General features: G+C 40.0%; 1 protein-coding gene across 1 annotated transcript in view; it reads right to left on the reverse strand.

The window, feature by feature from the left end:
- Nucleotides 1-1,049: 1,049 nt before the first annotated feature.
- Nucleotides 1,050-24,362, reverse strand: part of CLVS2 (clavesin 2) — a 75,224-nt gene continuing 51,911 nt past the window's right edge. The window contains exons 3-5 of the mRNA XM_069599112.1: nt 16,668-16,778; nt 9,446-9,666; nt 1,050-2,337 (exon numbers count right to left, since the gene is read on the reverse strand). Coding sequence (XP_069455213.1) covers nt 2,250-2,337; nt 9,446-9,666; nt 16,668-16,778 — 420 coding nt within the window. The 3' untranslated portion in view covers nt 1,050-2,249. The remainder of the gene's footprint in view (nt 2,338-9,445; nt 9,667-16,667; nt 16,779-24,362) is intronic.

Genomic DNA, 24,362 nt, shown 5'->3' on the forward strand with positions numbered 1-24,362 from the left:
AGTGAGAGAGTGTGAATGACACTTATACGTGGGTAGGTATACATATAAAATCTGCCTTCCGAGTTATTTTTATATATGACAGGGTAAAAAAGCCGGCTATGCTGGTTGACATCCGAAGCTGGTAGAATTCTGAATTTGGCAATAAATGGTGCATATCAAAGAAACTCATGAAAATGAAGAGCTGACTGGCCTTCTGAACTTAGTTGTTTCATTTTATTCCAATGCATCATACTGTCTAACACCTGCTTGTACAGTATATAGAGCCCAGGGCTAAAAAATGTACGACGCCAAGTAGGAAAAAAACATAAGAACACCTTTGGTCAGGGTTCTTAGAAAGATTAGAGTTACTGTGGCTTTTTCTTCCAGTGCATTCCGATCTCTACAACATTTATGGGTAGAGCAGAGGACCTGACTCATTATTCTTCTGCACTTGACTGGAGGTTGGCATTTTAAAGGTATCTTTCATTCATAACATCTATGTGTATTTATGTATTTTTACAAACACTAGACAGTTCATTGGTGACACAGCAGAATCATGTGTTGATATTAATTTTAAGATTCTGGGCTCCAGAATTATAACTGGACTTTTTAAAGCTTTTGGCTAAAAAGTATATAAAGGCTGCTACATGCCTTTATTTCTGTTGCTTTCCATAAGTTCCTTGAGATTTTTTTCTTTCAAGACAATATCTTAATGGTTAAGCCTCAGTCTCAAAAATTACCACTCTGAAAGGGTGGTAAGAATCTTGCTTTTTCACACTAGAATTTGAAATTTAAAGTTAAATTTTTCAAATGTGCTATCCTTTCAAAATTTTTGTGAAAAGAAAACTTTAACATAAGGATTCCAAATCTAGATTTAAACTATAACATAGACTCTCAGATGCCCTCAGAAGCTTTCATTATGTCTCCTAGATGCAATATGTTCTTAAAATCTTTTCTGAGAAGAAAATGTGTATTTCCAGGATCATTAGGATAATTAACCTGAATTTGAAAAAAAACAGTATTATTCTCTGTCACCTGATACTGCCTATGCTATGTTGAGACCTGTTGTGTTTTTTTTTTTTTTGAAGAAAAAATATATTTCACTGACATGGCACAGATACAAGATTGCATTACAAATTAAATTGAATTCCCTTAAATAAATTCACAGGAAGTCTGTTTCACAATACCTCATTTTCATTAACTTTAGTGGAAGTGGTTTTCCAGAGTTAACATCTCAGACAATAATCTATAACATCTCTAAGACCATTGAATATGCATGATTTATTTTATAAGCCTGTCACATCACAGATTTACCAAAGCTCAGTAAAAATATATATGTGTGTGTGTGTGAATATATATATTTTTTCAACCAGCCACAAGAATTAGAAATTAGCCCCTTATCAGTACTTGGCAACTTTTCTGTTCAAAATTAGCTGTCAAACACTACTCAAGTATTGGTTCTCTTTCTCTTGGTCAAAGAGTTTTTCGGGATAAAGTTCTTAAATTACACCAGACAGGCATACAATGGGATCTTGAGTCAAGGACACAGTGTGAAGATAGCAGTTTATAAAGAATCCACTCTCTTTCAGAATTCCACGTCTTACTTTGGGGAACATATATTTTCACAAGACTCCAGGAACTAAACAACATAGAAGAGTTCAAGTGTTGAGTTTACCAGGTTATTTGCCATTTCTTGCCTCTCAAATTCAAGGCCAGTGATAGTCACTAGGGTACATTTTCTGTGAACTGAAAATCCCTAGACAGGAAATACATTTGTCATAATAATTTCCTAGAATCATTTAGCTCCCTGTGCCCATTAAACATACATTTGAGTATGACAGAGAGTTTCAGAGGAAAACAATGAAACAGTCACTATGATAGCTGAAATATGGCTCCATAGGAAACAGGGCTACATTTAATTAGCTTCGATTGTTTATGTATCTTTTCTGGTCTTGTTACAGTTCATATCACTGGCATGGACTCAGAAGCCAATCTTCCAGTTTAAGTTACTACTAAAATTTACAAACTTGACGTGAAGATTACATTTACAAAGAACTTGGCACTTACAGAATAAATTATTGACTTTTCTTTAAATCTAGACCAGGGCACCCATGGTTCAGGCAAATGGGAAAGCCTGATGCCTTATTATATATTCTGCTACATTAACATGAATAAATACGTTTCCAGCTGGTAATTCATCCACAGCGCTGGCCCTGGTGCTGAAAACATGTACCTTCCGTTTCTAATCCATGGAGAGGGTAGAGAAGCTATCAGTCCAGAGAGAGCAAAGGTTGCATGTTTTCTTCCTCATTTTTATCCATGCGTTTTAGCACTGTAGGATCCACAACTGATTGGGATCTGGAAATGATAAAGCCAATGTCAGCGCGTTACTGCCAAACAATCACATTCTCTTCTCTGTCTTTTCTCCTTTATTACTTCTCTCTTTGATGTGAACTTCTACATCAAGGGATTTATGAACAGAGAATGCCACACATTGAGACTGTTTCAGAGGAAGCAACCCCCTCCGGCCTCTAAATACAATAGTGCACAACAGAGGATTCTAAATACACAATAACAGGTTTAAGTCTCATCTTTACAATCAAGAAGAGCCTTTTCTTTGAGACCGAGAACTTCTAGTACAGGACTGACGTATTCCAAGAGGACATCACTAAAAGGGGAAATGATTATGGTGAATTTACCATTATAAGAAATGAAGTAGAAATAATAGGAGCCTTGATTTCTGGCTTAAAGGGCTTACGAAACAACTTCAACGGGAATGTGCATTTTTAACCATCTTTTCTTTTAATGCATAACGAGCACATTAGGAGAAAATCAATATTTCAATATGAGTTTTGTTAAATTTTCCACTAAAACATCTGAATAAAATCAATCTTATTCTTGAAAATCTATGAAACCCTTTAAAACTTTAAAAAAGTTTAAAACTTTAAAAACCTCTCTTATTTAGGCAGCAGTACTTTACTATTAGAGAAACAAATAATGTGAAAACCCTTACATATGCTTTTGATAGCAGGTGGGAATTACATCTTAATTCATTACCAGGAAACAACACTGAGAAGGAGGAAAGTCAATGAAATGTGCTACTGTGGTGGCAGGAAGCTGCCATCTTAATGGCTACGGCATTAAAGAAGCAGCCGTCCTTTTAAATTCCTCCTCCGTAATGAATTTTTCCCCTGCTGCTGCATTCCAGCCATTTGGCTATTGCTGAGACAATATGCGTCTTAGTAGACCTCATTAACTTTCAAAAAGAAAGACTATAAGTGAAAATACAACCACATATGCTAATGAAAAAGAACAGCAATGGAAGGAATTATGAAAGCAAAAATAATTACAAGATTAACTGATAAATCGACTCTTTCATTTAAGTAAACTTAAATTCATTTCTAAAGAGAGAATAAAGAGGAAGGTGAGAACAGTTATAGCAGGAGGTTTATTTTCTAAGTCATTTTCACTGTTTTATCTCAGTAATAGGTATTAGATGCATAAATCAGAATGGAGAATAACCACAGTTGAATATGGTGTGTGTTTGTGTGTGTGTGTGTGCGCATGTCTGTGCAGCAGAGAAGGAAAGAGGGAAAGGAGCAATGATAACTTATCTTAGAACACAGTACATGAATAAAATACACTTTAACACAATTGACAATTGCATAAAATACTTAGTAATTAGACCTGTAACATTATTCTTCTTAGACTCAACTAAAATAGTTGGTTCCCCAAGATGAATCCATGCTAAAATATGCAGAGGTTCATTTAATGTCCTGCACTACGAGGGTTAACCTGACAACTATTGCCCACTGGACTATAAGTTTCATAAGCAGGGACTTTGTCAGTGTGTCTCCTACAACAGACACAATGTACGTCACAGAGTCTGTTACACAGCAGGATTTCAATGTCTTAATTCTTATCCAATAAATACTTTCCAAACTGAAAGAAGCTGGATGTCAAGCATTCAAACTGGAGAGTGATGAAGATAAAGCAATTTATCCTGTGAAGAAAAAAATTCTTTACAGAAAAGTTATTTTAAAATCTCATGAAGTATACAAATGTTGAGGTACATCCTAATAACATTAAGTACACGCTAAAGCTCTTCAGACAGCATAGAGTCTACACATTTAGCATTTGCTATGATGTTCTATTAAAACATACATTGTACACACACACACACACACACACGTCTTATATATTGTTACTTTCCTTAACTACTTTGGTGGTTCAGGTGGTAAAGCATCTGCCTGCAGTGCAGGAGACCTGGGTTCAATCCCTGGGTCAGGAGGATCCCCTGGAGAAGGCAATGGCCCCCCACTCCAGTACTCTTGTCTGGAAAATCCCATGAACGGAGGAGCCTGATAGGCTACAGTCCATGAGGTCGCAAAGAGTCAGACACGACTGAGCAACTTCACTTTCTTTCTTTCTTTCATGGCAATTTTAATAAAATATTTTAAATTGTAGTGCACTACTCAAGCTGGGATTAACTTTCTAGTTTGTTTTTATCATGCACTACAGATGTTAGACTTGTCCGATTACGAACGCCGCTGGCTCCATATGCAGAGAAATTCCTCAATAAAGTAAGACAGAAAGAAACAATTTCTGATTAAGACTATTTTGGTATTTAATTGTCCCAAGTGTCCTGTTGTTTTGTTTTAGTCTAAACTTTCTTTTTGCCCTCTTGTACAAAACAACAGGGTTATTTGTGCATGATTGGTTATTGAATTGGTCTTTTTCAACTACAACAGAGGAAGCTATCTGTCATTAACTCATGGTACGTCTTAGTCTCCAGGCTCTGCTGTCTTTCAATGAATAACTTTTTCCCATGAAAACCTGTAGTTTGACTTTTATTATCCAGGTATCATTTATTCATTTACTATGCATTTACAATATTGTGCTACACCTTAGTGCTTGAAAGACTAGATTTTGGACAGAAATGGATTCCAATTCCACTTCCTGTGATTAACTAGTTCCGTGACCAACTGGAGGCATTTGAATGTCCTAAGATTTTGTTCCCTTACTTGTGAAATGGGGAAAATAATATCTACATCATACAAATGTACTAAGGATCAAGTGCCATCAATAATGCATGCATAATTCCCAGCATTAATTCTGGCAAATAACATATGGTAGCAGTTAAAGAAATGACTTACAGAATACTGCTGCCTGTGTTCCAATATTAGCATTGTGGCTTTGTAGCTATGGAGCATGTAGAAGTTACTTACCTTCTCTGTATCTGGGTTTCCTCATCAATAAGATGGATACAGTATCACCTTATTAGTCGTTTAGAAAAGCAAAGGAGTTGATATATACAAAACATTAGATAGAATTTGACAGGTAGTAACAATAGATGCTGAATATTATCTAATAAAGTGGAAGCACATATTACCCATAATCTAATGAGCTTCGTATTCTTTCACTTGATTACGCTATCTTTCCACAAATTTACACAAAACATAATCTTCCTATCACACTCAGTCACACAGTCATGTCCAACTTTCTGAGACCCCATGGACTGTAGCCCACCAGGCTGCTCTGTCCATGGGATTTTACAGGTGAGAATACTTCAGTGGGTTGCTATTTCTTCTTCCTATACAAGAGGCTGAATTCACCCAAAGGAACAGTTATCTACAACTCGTTTGTGAAGGAATGATTTTTTCCCCCCTCTCAATCTAAAAATGATATAAAACTGGAAAAGAAAAGGAAGGAAAGGTGGGATCCAGAAACAATTTTATCCCATCTTTGATGGGGAACTGCTATTCCCTGCCAAAAAGAAGATACAAATCACGTGAAACAACTCTCTTGATTTCATTCTTCAGGAGTTTTCAAATAGAACCATATAAGCTTCACAGGACGCAAAACCTATACCAAACCAAGGGTGTCTGAGATTCCAACTGGCCCAAGTTAGAAGCAAGAAACTCGGGGTTGGGGACGTCATCACGCTATGAGCCAAGTCTGCAGGGGACAAAAATGGCCTAATTAATTGGAAAAGAGAAGCAGGATCCAAGAAGACTTCAAAAGGTGGATCGCCGGAACCAAATCTGACAAGATGATGTCAATCAATTAAAATAATGTGCTTAGAAGAAAGAGCTAAATATAGAAATAGAGGGTTATGAGGATAAAGGTGTAGAAGTAAGGAGACTAGTTTTAAGGAGCTCCACGTGAGTCAGCAATGCACCCTGGCAGCAGTGAGAACAACAGGAAACACAGGAAGCCAGGGAGGTCTACGCTGCAGAGCCAGGATTCTGGAACCTCAACGGAAGCGGTGAGAGCATCAGATGTCACCTCTACCTTTCTAAACACTGCACTTAAAATGGCCCACTGACAGACAGGAGAGAACGCCTTCATTTGACTGGGACTTCGTGAGCATGCTTTGGGCACCACAGTCTACTCCAGGCACTGAAGATGCAGAAGAAAACAGGATAGACAAAGCCACTGAAGTCTCCCTGAAGCTTCCATGGCAGGATGAAAGGGATAAACAATGAAATCAAATCAATCATTTCACAGGCTAATAATGAGCTATACAGAAAATAAAGGAGGTGATTGATTGGAAGTGGCCAGAAGGCAGAGTAGAGCTTATTAAGACCTGGTGCCTAACCAAAAGACCTTCTGGAGGAGGTGACCTTTGATTGGGGCCAGCCATTGAAAGATAGAGGGAAAGGACATTCCAACCAGAGGCTGAAGGAGAATAAAGAAAACTGCTGTGTGTGAAAGGTGGAGAGAAAAGGGAGATAAACTTGGAGGAAAGAGGTAGGCAGAGTCAGATTACACAGCCTATTGTAAGTCACAATATGAAATTGATTGTATGCCTTGTATAATTACCAGTCATTAAAAATTCAAAGCAGAGAAGTGAAACAAGCTGATTTACACTTTAAAAACATCATTTTGATTGACACATGAACAATAAATGGAGAAGGATAAGGGTAGAGGCAAAGACAGCAGGTAAGAAATTTTGGAGGAAGTGCAGGTGATGAGGATACAGCTAAGGCTGCAGAGGATACGGAGAGAAGTATGCTCAGAGGAAGGGACCGCGCTAGTTAACAAGTCACAGAAGGAGGGGCTGAAGGAAATAAGCATCACTGGCTTGCAAGCGAAAAACTGAGGACACCTATGAGAGCTGTCTCTGAATCCTCCTATAGCTCAGTTCTAGAGTGAGGGTGTTCTGTGTCACGCTGCCACAGAAGAGGAGAAAAGAGTTATATTCACAACGTGAAAGACTCCGTACCTCATAGACTGGAATCCTATTCCTTTACATATAAACTATGTGACTTTGGGGATACAAATATCTATTTAATAGGGTTGCTATGAAACTTAAATGAATTTTACCCCAAAAAAAGTACCTGGTAAGGGCTTAACTCAGGGCTTCCCTGGTGGCTCAGCTGGTAAAGAATCTGCCTGCAATGCAGGAGACCCTGGTTCAATTTCTGGGCTGGGAAGTTCCCCTGGAAAAGGGACAGGCTACCCACTCCAGTATTCTTGGGCTTCCCTGGTGGTTCAGATGGTAAAGAATCCACCTGCAATGCAGGAGACCTGGGTTCGATCCCTGGATTGGGAACATTCCCCTGGAGGACAGCATGACAACCTACTCCCGTATTCTTGCCTGGAGAATTCCCATGGACAGAGGAGCCTGGAGGGCTACAGTCCATGGGGTCGCAAAGAGTCGGACACGACTGAGCAACTAAGCACAGTACACAAGGGCCTAACTCGCGAGAAGTTGGTAATAAGTGATAGATTGTAATAATTATCATTATTAGGATTTTTATTTTTATCAGAAGAAACCTATTCTTAGGCAATGGCTTTTAACCATTTTTGTCTTAGAAAACTTTGAGAATGTGATGAAATATGCCTTCTCTCCTGAAAAAAAATGCACTATAAACACAAACACACACGTATATGTGTGTGTATATGTTAGCACTCAGTTGTGTCTAGCTATTTGTGACCCCATGGACTGTAGCCCACCAGGCTCCTCTGTCCGTGGAATTCTCCAGGCAAGAATACTGGAGTGGGTAGCCATTCCCTTCTCCAGGTGTCCTTCACTGTAGACAGAAACTCTACCCTCTTAGCCACCAGGGAAATATATACACCCATATATATACACCCACACATATACACACACAGTTTTGAACACAACTTTTAGCACTTAACAGACTCCTTTGAGAGCCCATCAGTGAACCCTTTTAGCAGAGCATAAAACTCAAATTAGGAAGACTCGTTTTAAAGGGAAATGAGTTGAGAATCCCAAACTTCATTTAAACATAATCTTGTCGATTAATGGAAAAATTAAAGCTGGAGATGTCACTGACCTTCCCATTTTGTCCAAGTTGTGGAGCAATCTGGGAGAGAAAGGCATCACACACACACACACACCACACACACACACTAGCATCAGCAACAGCAACAAATAAAAGAGGTCAGTCTGAAATAACAGGGTTGTCACTGCATGAGTCAGTGGTAACTGAAAGACCACAAGACTGTCTTCAGAGAAGGATGTGAGACAGTGTTGGGATGACATGTAAGATGCTCTTGGGTCCTCCCTGAACTAGGTGAAGAAAAATTGTAGGAGCTGTGGTTCCTAAGTTTCCAGGACGGGAAATCAACCGAGAAATAATATTTGTTGCCATTATCCAAATGAAGCCTGGGCTGGTACAGCCTGGGGTGGCATGAGAATTAGAAGTCTTCTGGTTTGCTACAGAATGTGAACACAGAGTCAGTTCTGCATTTGCGTCTGTCTAGCAACTCCCCTGCCCTCAATCACCAGTAGGCTATGGCAAGACATATGTTTTATACACACTGAATCCAAAACATTTAGGAAAGCTTCTATTACAGAGCACGTGTTGAATAAATACACATTGATTGAGAGAAAACAGGCCTAATAATACCATAAGAGTCAAAGCAGAAAATGAGATATTCTCAAGAATGAATTCTGTAAAGATTAAAGCCCTGGGAATCAGAAGGTTTTGCCCTGGGAATGGCTAGATAGAAACGTTTAAAGAGAAACCCGGCACAGATACTGAAAAAGGAACAGAAGCTTTGAGTGATAATGTTTGAAGTGTGTGTGTATGCGTGTGCTTGCTATGGATCCCTTTCTTCAAACGAAATCTTACACAGAAGTCCAAAAAATTGTTTAGACCGTCTCACCGCAGTGGAGAGGGGCAGTGTCCCCACACCACCCTACTTGCCCTGAGAAACTCAACAAGAACCTTAAGGTACAGTTTGAAAAGCCACTGGATTGGGTGACTTCTAAGGGGCCAGCTAGACTCTCTGTGAATCTGGAGCAGAACTCTGGGTGGAGGTTACCTCGAATGACTTTATCTTTGACTCAAAACTCCTAGACATCCAAACACAGGAGCATGAAAAGCTTTAAAGTCCCACCAAGTATCTACTTTAGAACAATATGAAATCTGGAGTTGCATCAGGCGTCCCTGCCCTGGCCCAGCCCACTTCCCAGGTACCCCCCGCTCACCTCTTCATGGACTTGGGGGACAGCTCCTTCTCTACCTCCTTGACAGGCATGCTGTAGGAGTCCACATTGTATTCGCTGTCATCATCGTACTCGTGGTCCAGCAGTGTTCTCGCCCAGGTTCCCATGTCATAAGGGGGCAGCATTCCTCCAAACTCAGAGGGCAGAATCTCAGGATGAATTAGTTGGTGAAGACTGTTCAGGTTGTTACCATGCAAAAATATCTACAAACACAAGAAGAGGGTGGGAAAAACCCGTAGAGGAGAATGAATGCCGTGCGGACGCCAGGGATTGGGGTAGGGTAGGAGGAGGGATTGAGAAAGAGCCAGAACAAGAGTTTTCCATGTCTGTTAACATATGTAAGCCTCTCTTCTACTCTGTGAAACAGGCAGGCTGGTATCATAATCTTAATATTTCATATAAAAATCCTGAGGCTCAGGGACTTTAAGTAGCTTCTAGAAGGTCAGATTGTTTTTAAAGAACTGGAACTGAACATTTAGTTTCCTGCTTCATAGCTGGGAACAAGAGTAGAATCGAATGCGCCTACTTCGATCGGCACATTATCCTGGTGTTAGTCGTGCAGAGCTGAGGATGTGCATAATGAACGCTATTAAAACAGACTTTTCTCATGAGGGCCTCATCAACTGCTGAGCCCATTCAAGTTACTGAACCCCAAAGCTGTGACCAGTATGGCTTTATCGTTATCATCAATAAAAATAAGAATACTGCAACCACTAAATTACTGCTTTATAATGCAAAGTATGTGATGTAAATAAAAGTAGATTAGCATCATCACACTGAAAGGGTGACTGAAGAGCCACATCCCAAAGGAGTTATGTCCTGTAATGTTGCCAGCATCTTCTCTGCTACAGATTTCCATGCTTATCATTCAAATCGTAAATGGAATGAGTTGAAACTGCAAAGCTGTGTGTATATGTTAATCATTGTTATGACTGTCTACACAGAGCTTTTTGTTAAATTGGAGGGTGACTTATGCTACATAGTCAAGATTTGTTTCTCCCTAAACAGCTACCTCTTTTCTCTTCTTTTATATTAATCTCAAAACTGCAGGTCAGTCTTCTCTAATAAAGCACTACTGTCATCTTATATAGATTTATACACTTATTTAAAGATTATAGCTTATAAGTGGCTTAGAAATAATTTCATATTTTAGGTTCAAGATGAAAGAGCTAAGACATTCATCTTGCTTTCCATACTTTTAGAATCCACTTAAGTAAATATTTTGGAAAACAAAGAAAGACTGTGTGTGCTGTGCTTAGTGGCTCAGTCATGCCCAGCTCTGCGACCGCATGGACTGTAGCCCGCCAGGTGCCTCTGTCCATGGAGATTCTCCAGGCAAGAATACTGGAGTGGGTTGCCTGCCCTCCTCCAGGGGATCTTCCCAACCCAGGGATTGAACCGAGGTCTTCCACACTGCAGGCAGATTCTTTACCATCTGAGCCACCAGGGAAGCCCAAAGCAAGTCAAAGAAAGACTAGTCCATATCAAATAAAATGAGAAGAATAGGAGTCACCAATCAACAAGTAATACTAATAAATTATGGAGGAATGTAAAAGCACGTGAGAGCAGGTACTGGCCAAAATGACCACAGCAAGCGGCTGGTGGAATATATAACACTGCCGAGGCGGAAGATACTTTCTGACCCAAGGTAAATCAGGTTATTTGCAAATTCTCCACCTTCCCACTCCTATTTACAGAGCACAACAGCCTAGGAAAACATACACACCCCTATAATTTTCCTGGGAAGGTGAAATTCTAGTGCCTGAAATCCCTGCTTTATTAGGTATACAACCTTTCTTTCATCAGACGTATTGCTTCACATCAGAAACCTTCTCTTCCAAGTCATGCAAGAGTTATGGTGATAAATCCACAGAAAAGTAAATGCAATTCACACTGCTTCTTCTCTTTTTGCCAACACTCTGTTACCTCCTCCCTCAACATCGCTCTCAGCTCTGGCCTTGTTTCCTCTTTCCCAGAAAAAAAAACAGGGCGGCCAGATGAGATCCGCCCACTAGCATCTGCGCCCACAGGCTCTGCCTTTGCTCCCAGCTCAGTGGAAGAATACGCTCCACAAAGGCCAAGCCCTCTACCCGTGCCCTAGAATTCACCCTCTCTTCCCCTCAGCTATATTTCCCCCGCAATTCTCTCTTGTCTCTCTCACAGCATCAGATTTCCGCTTGGTTCTGTATGTTTTCCATCAAAGAACACACCTAACAACTCTACTCTTGCCTACCCCCCATACAGATGCATTAAACCTATCTTGACCCTACTTCTGTTTCCAGTTATTATCCTATTCACTCCTTCCTCTTACTGGAAAATGCAACGAAGAAATTATCTATATTCATTGCCCAAGTACATTTGTCCCATTTTTCTTGAATCCAATCCAAATAGGTTTGCCTCCCACCACTACACGGAAATAGCTCTTGTCAAGATCCTTCTCACTGCTAAATTCAGTGTCCAGTAATTCTCTATCCTTATTTTTCTCAAACTCTCAGCAGCACTGGGTAGAGTAGATAATTCTCCTCAATGAAAACACTTTCTCCCAGGATCTCTTGGTTTCCTACTATCTGACAGATGCCATCTTCAGTCCCTTTTGCTGGTTGTTCCACTTCTGCAATATCTTAACATCAGAGAGCTTCAGGCTTCAGTTCTTGGATTTATTACCTTCTCTAACTGCACTCAGGTAATTTGGAAATCAACCCCAAATATTCTTTGGAAGGACTGATGCTGAACCTGAAGCTCCAATACTTTGGCCACCTGATTCAAAGAGCCAACTCATTGGAAAAGACCCTGATGCTGGGAAAGATTGAGGGCAGGAGGAGAAGGGAATGACAGAGGATGGGATGTTTGGATGGCATCACCAACTCAACGGACATCAGTTTGAGCAAACTCTGGGAAACTGAAGGACAGGGAAGGCTCATGTGCTGCCGTTCATAGGGGTGCAAAGAGTCGGACACGACTTACTGACTGAACAAAAACCAGGTTTAAATATCATCCCTACACTGAAAATGTGTATCCTGAATCCAAACCTCTCTTTTGAACTCCATATTACTATTTTCACTCTCTGTCACACCTCCACTTAAATGATCAATGGGCACCTCAAATATGTCGTATCCAAAACGGAACTTATAACTTTCTCCCCTAAATCAGATTCTCCCTGTTTTCAAGGTCAGCTAATGGGACAAACGTGCTTCTAGTTACTCAGGCCAAAACCTCTGACTCATCTTTTACTTCTCTCATAATCTAAGTTGTCAGTAAATTCTTTTGGTACTACCTCCAAAATCTACCCTGAATTCAAACATGTGAACAACTCCACTGCTACAAGCCTCACTCAGCTCCTATCATCCCTTCCACTGTGTTACTGAATGAGCCTCCTAACTGCTCTCCCCACTTCCACCCTTGCCACCAGGACTCTACTCGCAACACAGCAGCCGAAGGACGGTGTCAAAACTTGAATCAGTCAGATCATATCAGTCTGCTCACAATCCCCCACTGGCTTCTCCCTTCCCCGTGCTCCAGTCCTTTAAGGTCCTCCATGAACGCCTTCAGTGAACATATCTCCTGCGACTCATCTGCCGGAGCATCCACACACACACTTGTCTCACCGTTTATTGAAGTTTTACTACATTCTCCCTCTTACATATTTTTCTTCCTCCATTTCACTCAAGAAGTCTGGTCCTTAGGGGCTCTTTTGCCTCAGATTGCATTACAATTATACTTAGGCTGAATTCTTTAATTAAAAATTTTTTAAAAAGTTTTTTTCCTAAACTGTGCCATTAAAGAGATTATGGTAGGAGACCATAATTATAGGAAGAGGGGGGTAAAATATTTTTAAGAATTAGCAAGAGAAAGTCCATGATACTGAGGAAGAAGTAGAAGCTTGTGACAACTAGTAGGAAAATCAGTTCTTGTCAGCTCTTGGGGTGTGACAGGATCACATCTATGAACCAGCTAAAAAGTTCACTGGGATAGTGGATTGAAACTTAGTCATTGGACTCTAACATCAATAAAGATGCTTGGGTCCAAAAAGAGACCTTAATTCAAGGAACTAATACTGGCTTGAACAGTGAAGATGTCAAAAGTGGTCATGATGGATTGTAAGTTAGGCTATACATGAAATAGTCCAGACACTGGTGAAATTTTGAGAAGGGATCTCTGTAACACTTAAGGTTGACATTCCCATCAGCCCAGCATGTTGGAAACTCAAAGTCTGCTTTAATTTAAGAAAATGAAGAACTAAATGTCCATTTGTGAAAGATGATTCACAACTTTTCTTTAGGTTTTCTTTTACCAGCTTTTCAGAACATAAATTTATAGCATTTGCATTATAAGGTGCTTGAGTAATACTATAAGGCTGAATCACTTGGGATTCCAGAAAGGAAATATAACAATAGCACTGTATTGTGCATTGATTATATAAGCAGAAATTAAGGGTGTTTTAATTTATAATTATTTTCTCATACAAAAATTTCCAAATCGTATAGTTTTAATTAAAATGGTTAAATTCAAATACCTCCCTTCCATCTAGAATAGTGCCAGCACTGTCTTCTTTTAGGCATTGTCAAAATCATCAAATTCCACCAAATAACTCCCAAACCTAGAGCTTTCCTCATTTTATAGATTTGACACTCTTCAGTCTTTTCAACAGAACAGAATCATGTCAAAATAATGTCACAACAAGTCACCCCTGAACTCAGTCTTTCAAATGCTACTCATTTCACTCTGACGGAAAGCCCAGATCTGATGGCAGTGTGCAAGGCCCTCCAAGAGCTGGCACACCACATTCCCACCCATCCAACGCACTACTATCCTCTCCAATAGCTCATTTGGCTCCAACTTTTCTGATCTCCCTGCGTGTGTGCTAACTCACTTCAGTCGTGTCCAACTGTTTGGACTCTATGGACTGTAGCCCACCAGGGTCCTCTGTCCATGGGATTCTCCAGGCAAGAATACTGGAGGGTGTTGCCATGCCCTGCTCCAGGGGATCTTCCTGACCCAGGGATTGAACTTGTGTCTCTTATGTCTCCTGCGTTGGTAGGTGGGTTCTTTACCACTAGTGCCACCTGGGGAAGGCCTTCTTGCTATTTGTCAAATATTCCAGGCTTGTTTCTACTCAAGAACCACTGCCTTTGCTATTCTCTGCACCTGGAACAGTCTTCCCAGTAAATCTGTATTTTCAGTTCTGCTATTTCCTAGCTGAGATTTAGAGCAAATGGTTTCACCTTCCATGCCTCATTTTCCCATCTATAAAAGGAGAAAAATAATAATGCTTACCCTAAAGACTTGTTGGAAGGACTAAATGAGTTAACACATCGAAAGTACTTAGAATAGGACATGGTATAGAGTGAAAGCTACATTCGCGCTCACAGGTATAATTTGTACTAAAAACCGCAGCAGGTACTTTGGATCACCTGATCATCCCTTCACAAAAGATTGTTTGAAAATGTTATTTCTGAGGCATGACAACCATTGTTTTGAACTATAAATTGTAAATTAACTTGATTTACAAATATTCATTGGAAGGACTGATGTAGAAGCTGAAACTCCAATACTCTGGCTACCTGATACAAAGAGCTGATTCACTGGAAAAGACTCTTTTGCTGGGAAAGATTGAGAGCAGGAGGAGAAGGGGGCAACAGAAGATGAGATAGTTGGATGGCATCATTGACTCAATGGACATGAGTTTGAGCAAATTCCGGGAGATACTAAAGGACAGGGAATCCTGGCATTCTGCAGTCCATGGGGTTGCAAAGAGTCAGATGTGACTTAGCAACTGAACAACAACAAATTAACTTGAATCTTGGTGATAGACATAATTCCTAATATAAACTACCATCGTCTGAAGAATTCTTCCTCCTAAATTACTAAAACATGTTCAACAAATTCATAAGCAGAAAACTCTCTGTTCACAAATGTTTGAAACCAACACACACCTAAAAATGACTTCACTTTCACACTTACAGGGAGGCTTTTATGTCACTAAAATACCTGAAGTGCCTTCTCATTCACTGAGAAACATGGAAAATTATCTTCTGTATGGATTTAGAAGTAACTATATTTTACTGTGGAACTAATCATTTGAAAATTGGTCACAGCACAGTGGTAAAAATATCTCTAAATGCGAAGCTATTTGGATTCAAATGTTAACTCTACAACTTTACAGCTGTGTAAATGAGTCAGCAAGTTATTTACCCATCCTAAAACTTACTTTCCTCAGCTTTAAATAGAAAATGATGCTACTAATCATACTTTTCAGAGATGTTTGCAAGATAAGATGAAATAATGTATATTAAATGCACTTTAAAATCATTATAACGATTAATGTGTTCGGTATTATAGTATGGGGGCTTCCCAGGTGGCATACTGGTGAAGAACCCACCTGCCAATGTAGGAGACACAAGAGATGCAGGTTCCATCCCTGGGTCAGGGAGATCCCCTGGAGGAGGAAATGGAAACCTGCTTCGTATTCTTGTCCAGAAAAATTCCATGGACAGAGGAGCCAGGTGGGCTGCAGTCCGTGGAGTCATAAAGAGTTGGCCACGGCTGAGGGACTGAGCACATGCACTGTGTTAATGAGTTACGTAAATTTTTGTATTCTCAGAAAAATGATTATTTGGGAACATACTTTGAATATCCTAGTCGTTGGATAAAACTGAATCTTGGAATTCAAGTAACCTGTAATTTACAGAAACATTAAAATTTCTACACATGAACATTCTGGCTGTAATGTACGACTGCTCATGACAATCGCTACAGAATTATATTAAATATTATAAAATTCACCATATATAATGCAATACATATTGTAAAATTACTAACACCCATTTATCAACATATAAAAAACTGTCTAAATGTTACTTGAAATTAAGTATACCAATAACAATACAGTAACATGGCACAATTTTTTTTTTACTTTTAAACTGAGGCTTTACTATATGATGAATGTGCTAAAATGTTCTCCCCATTTGTGGGAAAGCAAGAGAGTTACTTTTTAAATATTTCTTTTACAGATACACTGTTCAGAATTAATCACAAGGTTTTAAATTTTATAAAATATGTTTTATGTTAAATAGCTACATTCAGTATAGAAGCACGCTTTTGCTGTAGCAAACAGTATACACACAGTATGCATGATAGCTTATTGAATGAGGAGGGAAAGGAAACAAACAAACAAACAAACAAAAACAAAGAAGCAAACAAATACCCTTTTCCGAGTCTTCTCCTTCAGGAAAGGCCGGATCACGGTGTACAGGGCATGGATGTACCATGGTTGGTTAACAAAATGAATTCCTCCAAATCGTGCTGGGAAACTATCCTAGAGTAACACGGAGGGGGAAAATATCAAAACACACTTTAAAACATTGAGGAGGTTAAGGGAAGGCGTTATGGTGAACAAATTTGTTATTTCACACACTTAAATCAGATCATCTGTATAGCAAAGGAGAAAAAGAAAAAAGAACCTTACTGCAATTAACACTGTAAATTTCATATGGAAACTGAAGGAGTATATAATAAAGCTCATCTTTCTCAAGAACCGGTTGTTGATAGAGATTTCAGTGTTTTTAAGAGTGCCACATTTCAAGCTTGCAAATTCCTGATAGTCATTATAAACCAAGAAATATAAATAAAAGACCTGAAAAATTTGTTGCACAATGACTCTATGTTAGATATATGTATATTAAATTATGTTTAAATTAAACTGTTTTATTAATTTTCAATGTAGACATCTATAATGTAAGGACTGTCACATAACAGACTCATTTTATTCTCTTTATTATCAACTTTACTATGAACACTCTCCTTATTCCAGGTACCAAAAAAAAAGGAAATGTGCTTAAGCAAAATAAAAACCTGGAAGTGTAGTGTAAGAAAATTTGCACACGCATTTTGTCAGGGTAAATGAAACTCACATGCTCTGTTCTCATCCCACAGGAGGAAAATGGGCCTATCATAAAGCCAGCTTCTCTTTCAGTAAGAACTCTCCTGTGCAAGATTTGCATCTGAAGTGATGCAGAGGTGTTTTCTTCCCATCTGTGACTAACCAAGTGCATCTCAAGTCCACCCCCAAATCTGAATAAAATCCTTAAATCAAACAGATTTACAACATTTGATAGTCCTAAGATTCTGCATAAATGCACCTGATGGTTCAAAATTCCATGCTGAGCTGACTACAAAAGTCTCCTTTTAAAAATCCATCCACTAGACGTCTCTCTTGAGTGGCATCATAATAACTAACATATTTCTGGGTACTACATAGAGCATAAATAGGAACAAAGGAAAAGAAACTGAAATAATTGTAAATCTATTTTCTTAATTTAAATTTTCTCTTGAATAAGATTCAAAAGACTTGAGAACACTATTTTGTTTTTAGGAAACACGTGAGCATTAAGGGCTTGGTTGGCTCAGACAGTAAAGAATTAGCCTGGAATGCAGGAGACTTGGGTTTGATCCCCAGGTGGGAAAGATCCCCTGGAGAAGGGAATGGCTAGTGACTCCAGTATTCTTGCCTGGAGAATTCCAAGGACAGAAGATCCTGGCAGGCTATAGTCCATAGGGTTGCCAAGAGTCAGAAATGACTGAACGACTAACGCTTTCATTTTATGAGCATTAGACATTAATTAGTGATTTTGTACAGTGGCTTTTGAGTCAACAAACATTTTGGCAAAGAAATTTCTGTCTCTGAGAATAATACACTATGAAAACACCACAGCACTTCTAATAATAAATTGGTAAAATGTGTCTTATTGTATGTCAGTGTCTTACTTCTTTTATAAATTTGTGGTTTTCATTCATCAAAAGATTACTACAAAACAGAAATGAATCAGGTAGAAAAGAAGACTTCAGTTCAGTTCAGTTCAGTCGCTCAGTCGTGTCCAACTCTTTGCGACCCCATGAATCGCAGCACGCTAGGCCTCCCTGTTCATCACCAACTCCCGAAGTTCACTCAGCCACACGTCCATCAAGTCCGTGATGCCATCCAGCCATCTGGTCCTCTGTCGTCCCCTTCTCCTCCTGCCCCCAATCCCTCCCAGCATCACAGTCTTTTCCAATGAGTCAACTCTTCGCATGAGGTGGCCAAAGTACTGGAGTTTCAGCTTTAGCATCAGTCCTTCCAAAGAAATCCCAGGGCTGATCTCCTTCAGAATGGACTGATTGGATCTCCTTGCAGTCCAAGGGACTCTCAAGAGTCTTCTCCAACACCACAGTTCAAAAGCATCAATTCTTCGGTGCTCAGCCTTCTTCACAGTCCAACTCTCACATCCATACATGACCACAGGAAAAACCATAGCCGTGACTAGACGGACCTTAGTCAGCAAAGTAATGTCTCTGCTTTTGAATATGCTATCTAGGTTGGTCATAACTTTTCTTCCAAGGAGTAGGCGTCTTTTAATTTCATGGCTGCAGTCACCACCTGCAGTGATTTTGGAACCCAAAAAAGTGAAATCTGACACTGTTTCCATTGTTTCCCCATCTATTCCCATGAAGTGATGGGACCGGATGCCATGATCTTCGTTTTCTGAATGTTGAGCTTTAAGCCAACTTTTTCACTCTCCTCTTTCACTTTCATCAAGCTTTTTAGTTCCTCTTCATTTTCTGCCATAAGGGTGGTGTCATCTGCATATCTGAGGTGATTGATATTTCTCCTGGCAATCTTGATTCCAGCTTGTGTTTCTTCCAGTCCAGCGTTTCTCATGATTGTCTCTGCATATAAGTTAAATAAGCAGGGTGACAATATACAGCCTTGACGTACTCCTTTTTCATTCCAACCCCAAAGATAGGCAATGCCAAAGAATGCTCAAACTACCGCACAATTGCACTCATCTCACATGCTAGCAAAGTAACGCTCAAAATTCTCCAAGCCAGGCTTCAGCAATACATGAACCGTGAACTGCCTGATGTTCAAGCCGGTTTTAGAAAAGGCAGAGGAACCAGAGATCAAATTGCCAACATCCACTGAATCATGGAAAAAGCAAGAGAGTTCCAGAAAAAAGAAGACATAGTTGTTTTTAAATCATGATATTTTTATACATAAAAAGATAAATAAAGTACACACAGCAAAAAGAATACTAAAATGTGCCCTCCATTCAGCTTAAGAAATAGAATATGCTGGTAACCTTGAAGCCCACTGTATTTTCATATTCCTTCACTTACCCACATTTTAAAATTTCATATTTTATTTCAAATATAAGCATTTCTTTTGCTTATATTTTATATTATAAATATTATGACTATATATCATGTTTATTATTTTATATTTTGCATATTTTATTTGTTTTTATATTTTATTATCTTGCTATGTGTGTTAGTTGCTCAGTCATGTCTGAATCTTTCAGAGACCATGAATTGTAGCTCACCAAGCTTCTCTCTCAGGCAAGAATACTACATATACAAATATACCAGGCTTCCCCGGGTGGCTCAGCAGTAAAAACCTGCCTGCAATGCAGGAGCTGCAGGAAATGCGAGTTAGAGCCCTGGGTTGGGAAGATTCCCTGGAAGAGGGCATGGTAACCCACTCTAGTATTCTTACTTAGAGAATCCCATGGACAGAGGAGCCTGATGGGCTACTGTCCATAGGGTTGCAAGGAGTCAGATTCAATTGAAGTGACTTAGCAGGCACCACGTAAACTTTACACACGTCATAGTGAATGTCATCACATAATGGTGTTATTGAGGTTTGTTGGTCTGAAATACAAATATTTTGTGCATAGCTACAGTTCGCTGTCACTATCGTATAGCACACCATTGCATGGCTGCTGTCCAGTCGTAAAGTCGTGTCCAACTCTTTGTGACCCCATGGACTGCAGCACTCCAGGCTTTCCTGGCCTTCTCCATCTCCCAGAATTTGATCAAACTCATATCCATTAAGTTATGACACTATATAACCATCTCATTCTCTGCAGCCTCCTTCTAGTCTTTTTTTTCTTGTTTATTTAGTTTTTTATTTTTTAAATTTTAAAATCTTTAATTCTTACATGCATTCCCAAACATGAACCCCCCTCCCACCTCCCTCCCCATAACATCTCTCTGGGTCATCCCCATGCATCAGCCCCAAGCATGCTGCATCCTGCGTCAGACATAGACTGGCGATTCAATTCTTACATGATAGTATACATGTTAGAATGTCATTCTCCCAAATCATCCCACCCTCTCCCTCTCCCTCTGAGTCCAAAAGTCCGTTATACACATCTGTGTCTCTTTCCCTGTCTTGCATACAGGGTCGTCATTGCCATCCTCCTTCTAGTCTTGACCTCAGTCTTTCTGAGCATCAAGGTCTTTTCCAATGAGTCGGCTCTTCGCACCAGGTGGCCAAAGTATTGGAGCTTCAGCTTCAGCATCAGCATCAGTCCTTCCAGTGAGTATTCAAGGTTAATTTCCTTTAAGATTGACTGGTTTGCTCTCCTTGCTGTCCAAGTGACTCTCAGGAGTCTTCTCCAGCACCAGAGTTTGAAAGCATCAATTCCTCGGCACTCAGCCTTCCTTATGGGCCAACTCTCACATCCATACATGACTACTGGAAAAACCATAGCTTTGACTAGATGGACCTTTGTTGGCAAAGTGATGTCTTTGCTTTTTATTGTGCTGTCTAGGTTGTTCATCGGAGAAGGCAATGGCAACCCACTCCAGTACTCTTGCCTGGAAAATCCCATGGATGGAGGAGTCTGGTAGGCTGCAGCCCATGGGGTCGCTAAGAGTCAGACATGACTGAGCGACTTCATTTTCACTTTTCACTTTCATGCATTGGAGAAGGAAATGGCAACCCACTCCAGTGTTCTTGCCTGGAGAATCCCAGGGACGGGGGAGCCTGGTGGGCTGCTGTCTATGGGGTCGCACAGAGCTGGACACGACTGAAGCGACTTAGCAGCAGCAGCAGGTTGTTCATAGCTTTTCTTCCAAGGAGCAAATGTCTTTTAATTTTGTGACTACAGTCACCATCTGCAGTGATTTTGGAGCCCAAGAAAATAAAATCAGACAGTTTCCATTTTCTCCCCATCTATTTGCCATGAAGCGATAGGACTGGATGCCATGATCTTAGTTTTCTGAATGTTGAGTTTTAAGCCAGCTTTTTCACTCTCCTCTTTCACCTTCATCAAGAAGCTCTTTAGTTCCTCTTCAGTTAGAAGAGGTGAGATCAAATTGTACCGATTTATCCTCTCCCTTCCACCAGCAATGCAGGGGGAAGTTCTGGCTATTCCTCATATACTTGGTATTGTCAATCTTCCTAATGCCAATCTAACGGGTATAAAATAGGTTCTCTTGACACTTTAATTTGCTAGTTGCTTGATCTTTGCTCTTTGTAATTCCATCATTAATAACTTGTTTGATAGCATAACCATTTTACTCAGAGGTATTCTGCTTCTGAGTCCTTGAGGGCTTGTCTCTGCTGATCTTGTTCATGATATCTTATTTACAGTGAGTTTATATTTGGCTACTATTAATCATTGGGAATCCTGAAAGAGCTATCTTGAGGATGCTTCTCTCCAGGCAAGATCTGTATCAGCTCCTACCAGGTTCTATCAACCTAGTTTGGCTATAATTTAAATTCTCATCTCACAGTTTCTCTGCCTGTAGAAGGCATGTATGTGCAAATGTCAGACACATGAGACAATTATTACTTCAGAGTACCACGGAAGACTACTATCATCATCATTATAAATACTAATATTATTACTATTATTATTTTTATACCTGAATATGGAAGAGGCGGACTTCCCTGGTGGCTTGGCAATGAAGAATCTGTCTGCAATGCAGGAGAAGCAGGAGATGGGGGTTCGATCCTTGGGTTGGGAAGATCCTCTGGAGAAGAGCACGGCAACCCACTCCAGTATTCTTGCCAGAAAAATCCCATGGACCGAGGAGCCTGGCAAGCTATTGTACATGGGGTTGCAAAGAGTCGGACACAACTGAAGCAACTGAGCAAGCATGCATGGGAGAGGCAGACAGGTTTCCTTAAAGGTTTCCTGGCCAGCTGGGATTTTCCCAGCACAACCTTCCCCTAAGGATGTAGCACTGGAGGAATGAAGGTTCTCATCAGTCACCAACTTGCCCTCAGTGTGTGCAAGCCTCATGCCTGCTCCTGCCAACCCCCAGCCCCAGCAACCATTACTCTCCAAAATTCTAGGTTCTTGTGTGTGTGTGTGTGTGTGTGTGTGTGCTCAGTTGCATCCAACTCTTTGCAGCCCCATGGACTGCACCAGGTTCCTCTGCCCATGGAATCTTCTAGGCAAGAATACTGGAGTGGGTTGCCATGCCCTCTTCCAGGAGATCTTTCCAACCCAGGGACTGAACCCTCATCTCTTGTCTCCTGCATCGGCCGGTGGATTCTTTACCACTAGCGCCACCTAGGTTCTTACAGTCAACATTTACCTGCAGAACCATTCAAACTTCACTTAAATTCTTTTTTCTTTCAAGTAGACTCTATGTGCTAGTCTCTGTTAGGACTTGTCTTATGTTCACTAGAGTTCAGTAGATCATCTAGACATATTTTCATTGTGATTTATTCAAGACTTTGGTGTTTCATGGCAGGGCGTTCTTGAAGAATTTTTAACCTACAGCACTGCCTAAAGCAGAACTACTTGGTACACTTTTAAAATATACTCCTGAGTGAGCATTTTGATCTCTAGAACAAAAGGGAATGAACAACAGTTAATGGTTTATTAACCAAAAGTCTTAGCTCAGAGACTTTTCACCTTTGAGAATCATCTGAAGGTCATGCTTCTTCTATTGTGAAAAAGGAATATGTACACATAAGCACACAACTTACAAATGATGGCATTAGACACATCTTTAAGTACAGAATAACTTGGTCACAGTTAAGATGGTATAAAAGAGAAAGAAAAGCACTGACTTTGAAATCAAGTAGACTTGGGTTACAATTCTAACTTAATACCGCCTGTGTCCTCTCAGGCATCCAGGTCCACAACAAGGACAGAACACCTGATTCCTTCCTTTCCTCACTGTGACACCATTCATTTCCTCTCTCTCTCTCTCTCTCCTGCTTGTGGTGTTACCATTATACGTATGATACATCTTTTGTAGCTGCCCTGCAGTCCTTGGATATTCTGTTCTGCTTTTTCCCCTTGGTTCTCTTTGCATTTCGGTTTTTGAGGTTTCTATTGATATATCCTCAAGCTCAGGGATTCTTCCTTAGCTGTGTCCAGTCTACTAAAAAGTCTATCAAAGGCATCCCTCATTTTTGTCACAGTGTTTTTGATCTCTAGCATTTCTTTCTTGGTTCTTTTTTAGACTTCCCATCTCTTGACTTACACTGCCCAGATTATCTATTAAACTGCTTTCCAGTTCATCTAATAAAGCCCTTAGCATATTCCTCATAGTTGTTTAAATTCCCAGTTTAATAATTCCAGCACCCCTGCCATGTATCATTCTGATGATTATTCTGTCTCTTCAAATTGTGCTTTCTACCTTTTTTCAGCTATGCATTATAATTTTTTCATGATAGCCAGGCATGACATACCAGATAAAAGGAACTATTGTAAAAAGCCTTCAGTAGTATAACAGTAAGATGTGGGGCAGGGTAAAGCATTCTATAGTCCAGTGGACTAGCTCTGATCCTGTCACTGGACTGTGCACTCCCAAGTGTTTGTTTTTTGTTTTTTAATTTTTTTCTCCCCACTTAGGTAGAACAGCATGGGTAAAGCACCCAGAGTTGGGTATTTCTCTTCTCCCATGTGGAAGACTAAAACTGGGAATTTTCTTTCCTTAGATCAGTTGTGGTAGTTTAGTCGCTAAGTCGTGTCCAACTCTTGTGACCCCATGAACAGTAGCCTGCCAGGCTCCTCTGTCCATGGGATTCTCCAAGCAAGAATACTAGAGTGAGTTGTCATTCCCTTCTCCACACAGGTCAGTTATATTCTAATAATACCCAGCCGGTTGGGCTCTG

The sequence above is a fragment of the Ovis canadensis genome, chromosome 8 (assembly GCF_042477335.2).
Source record: "Ovis canadensis isolate MfBH-ARS-UI-01 breed Bighorn chromosome 8, ARS-UI_OviCan_v2, whole genome shotgun sequence".
NCBI lineage: Eukaryota > Metazoa > Chordata > Mammalia > Artiodactyla > Bovidae > Ovis > Ovis canadensis.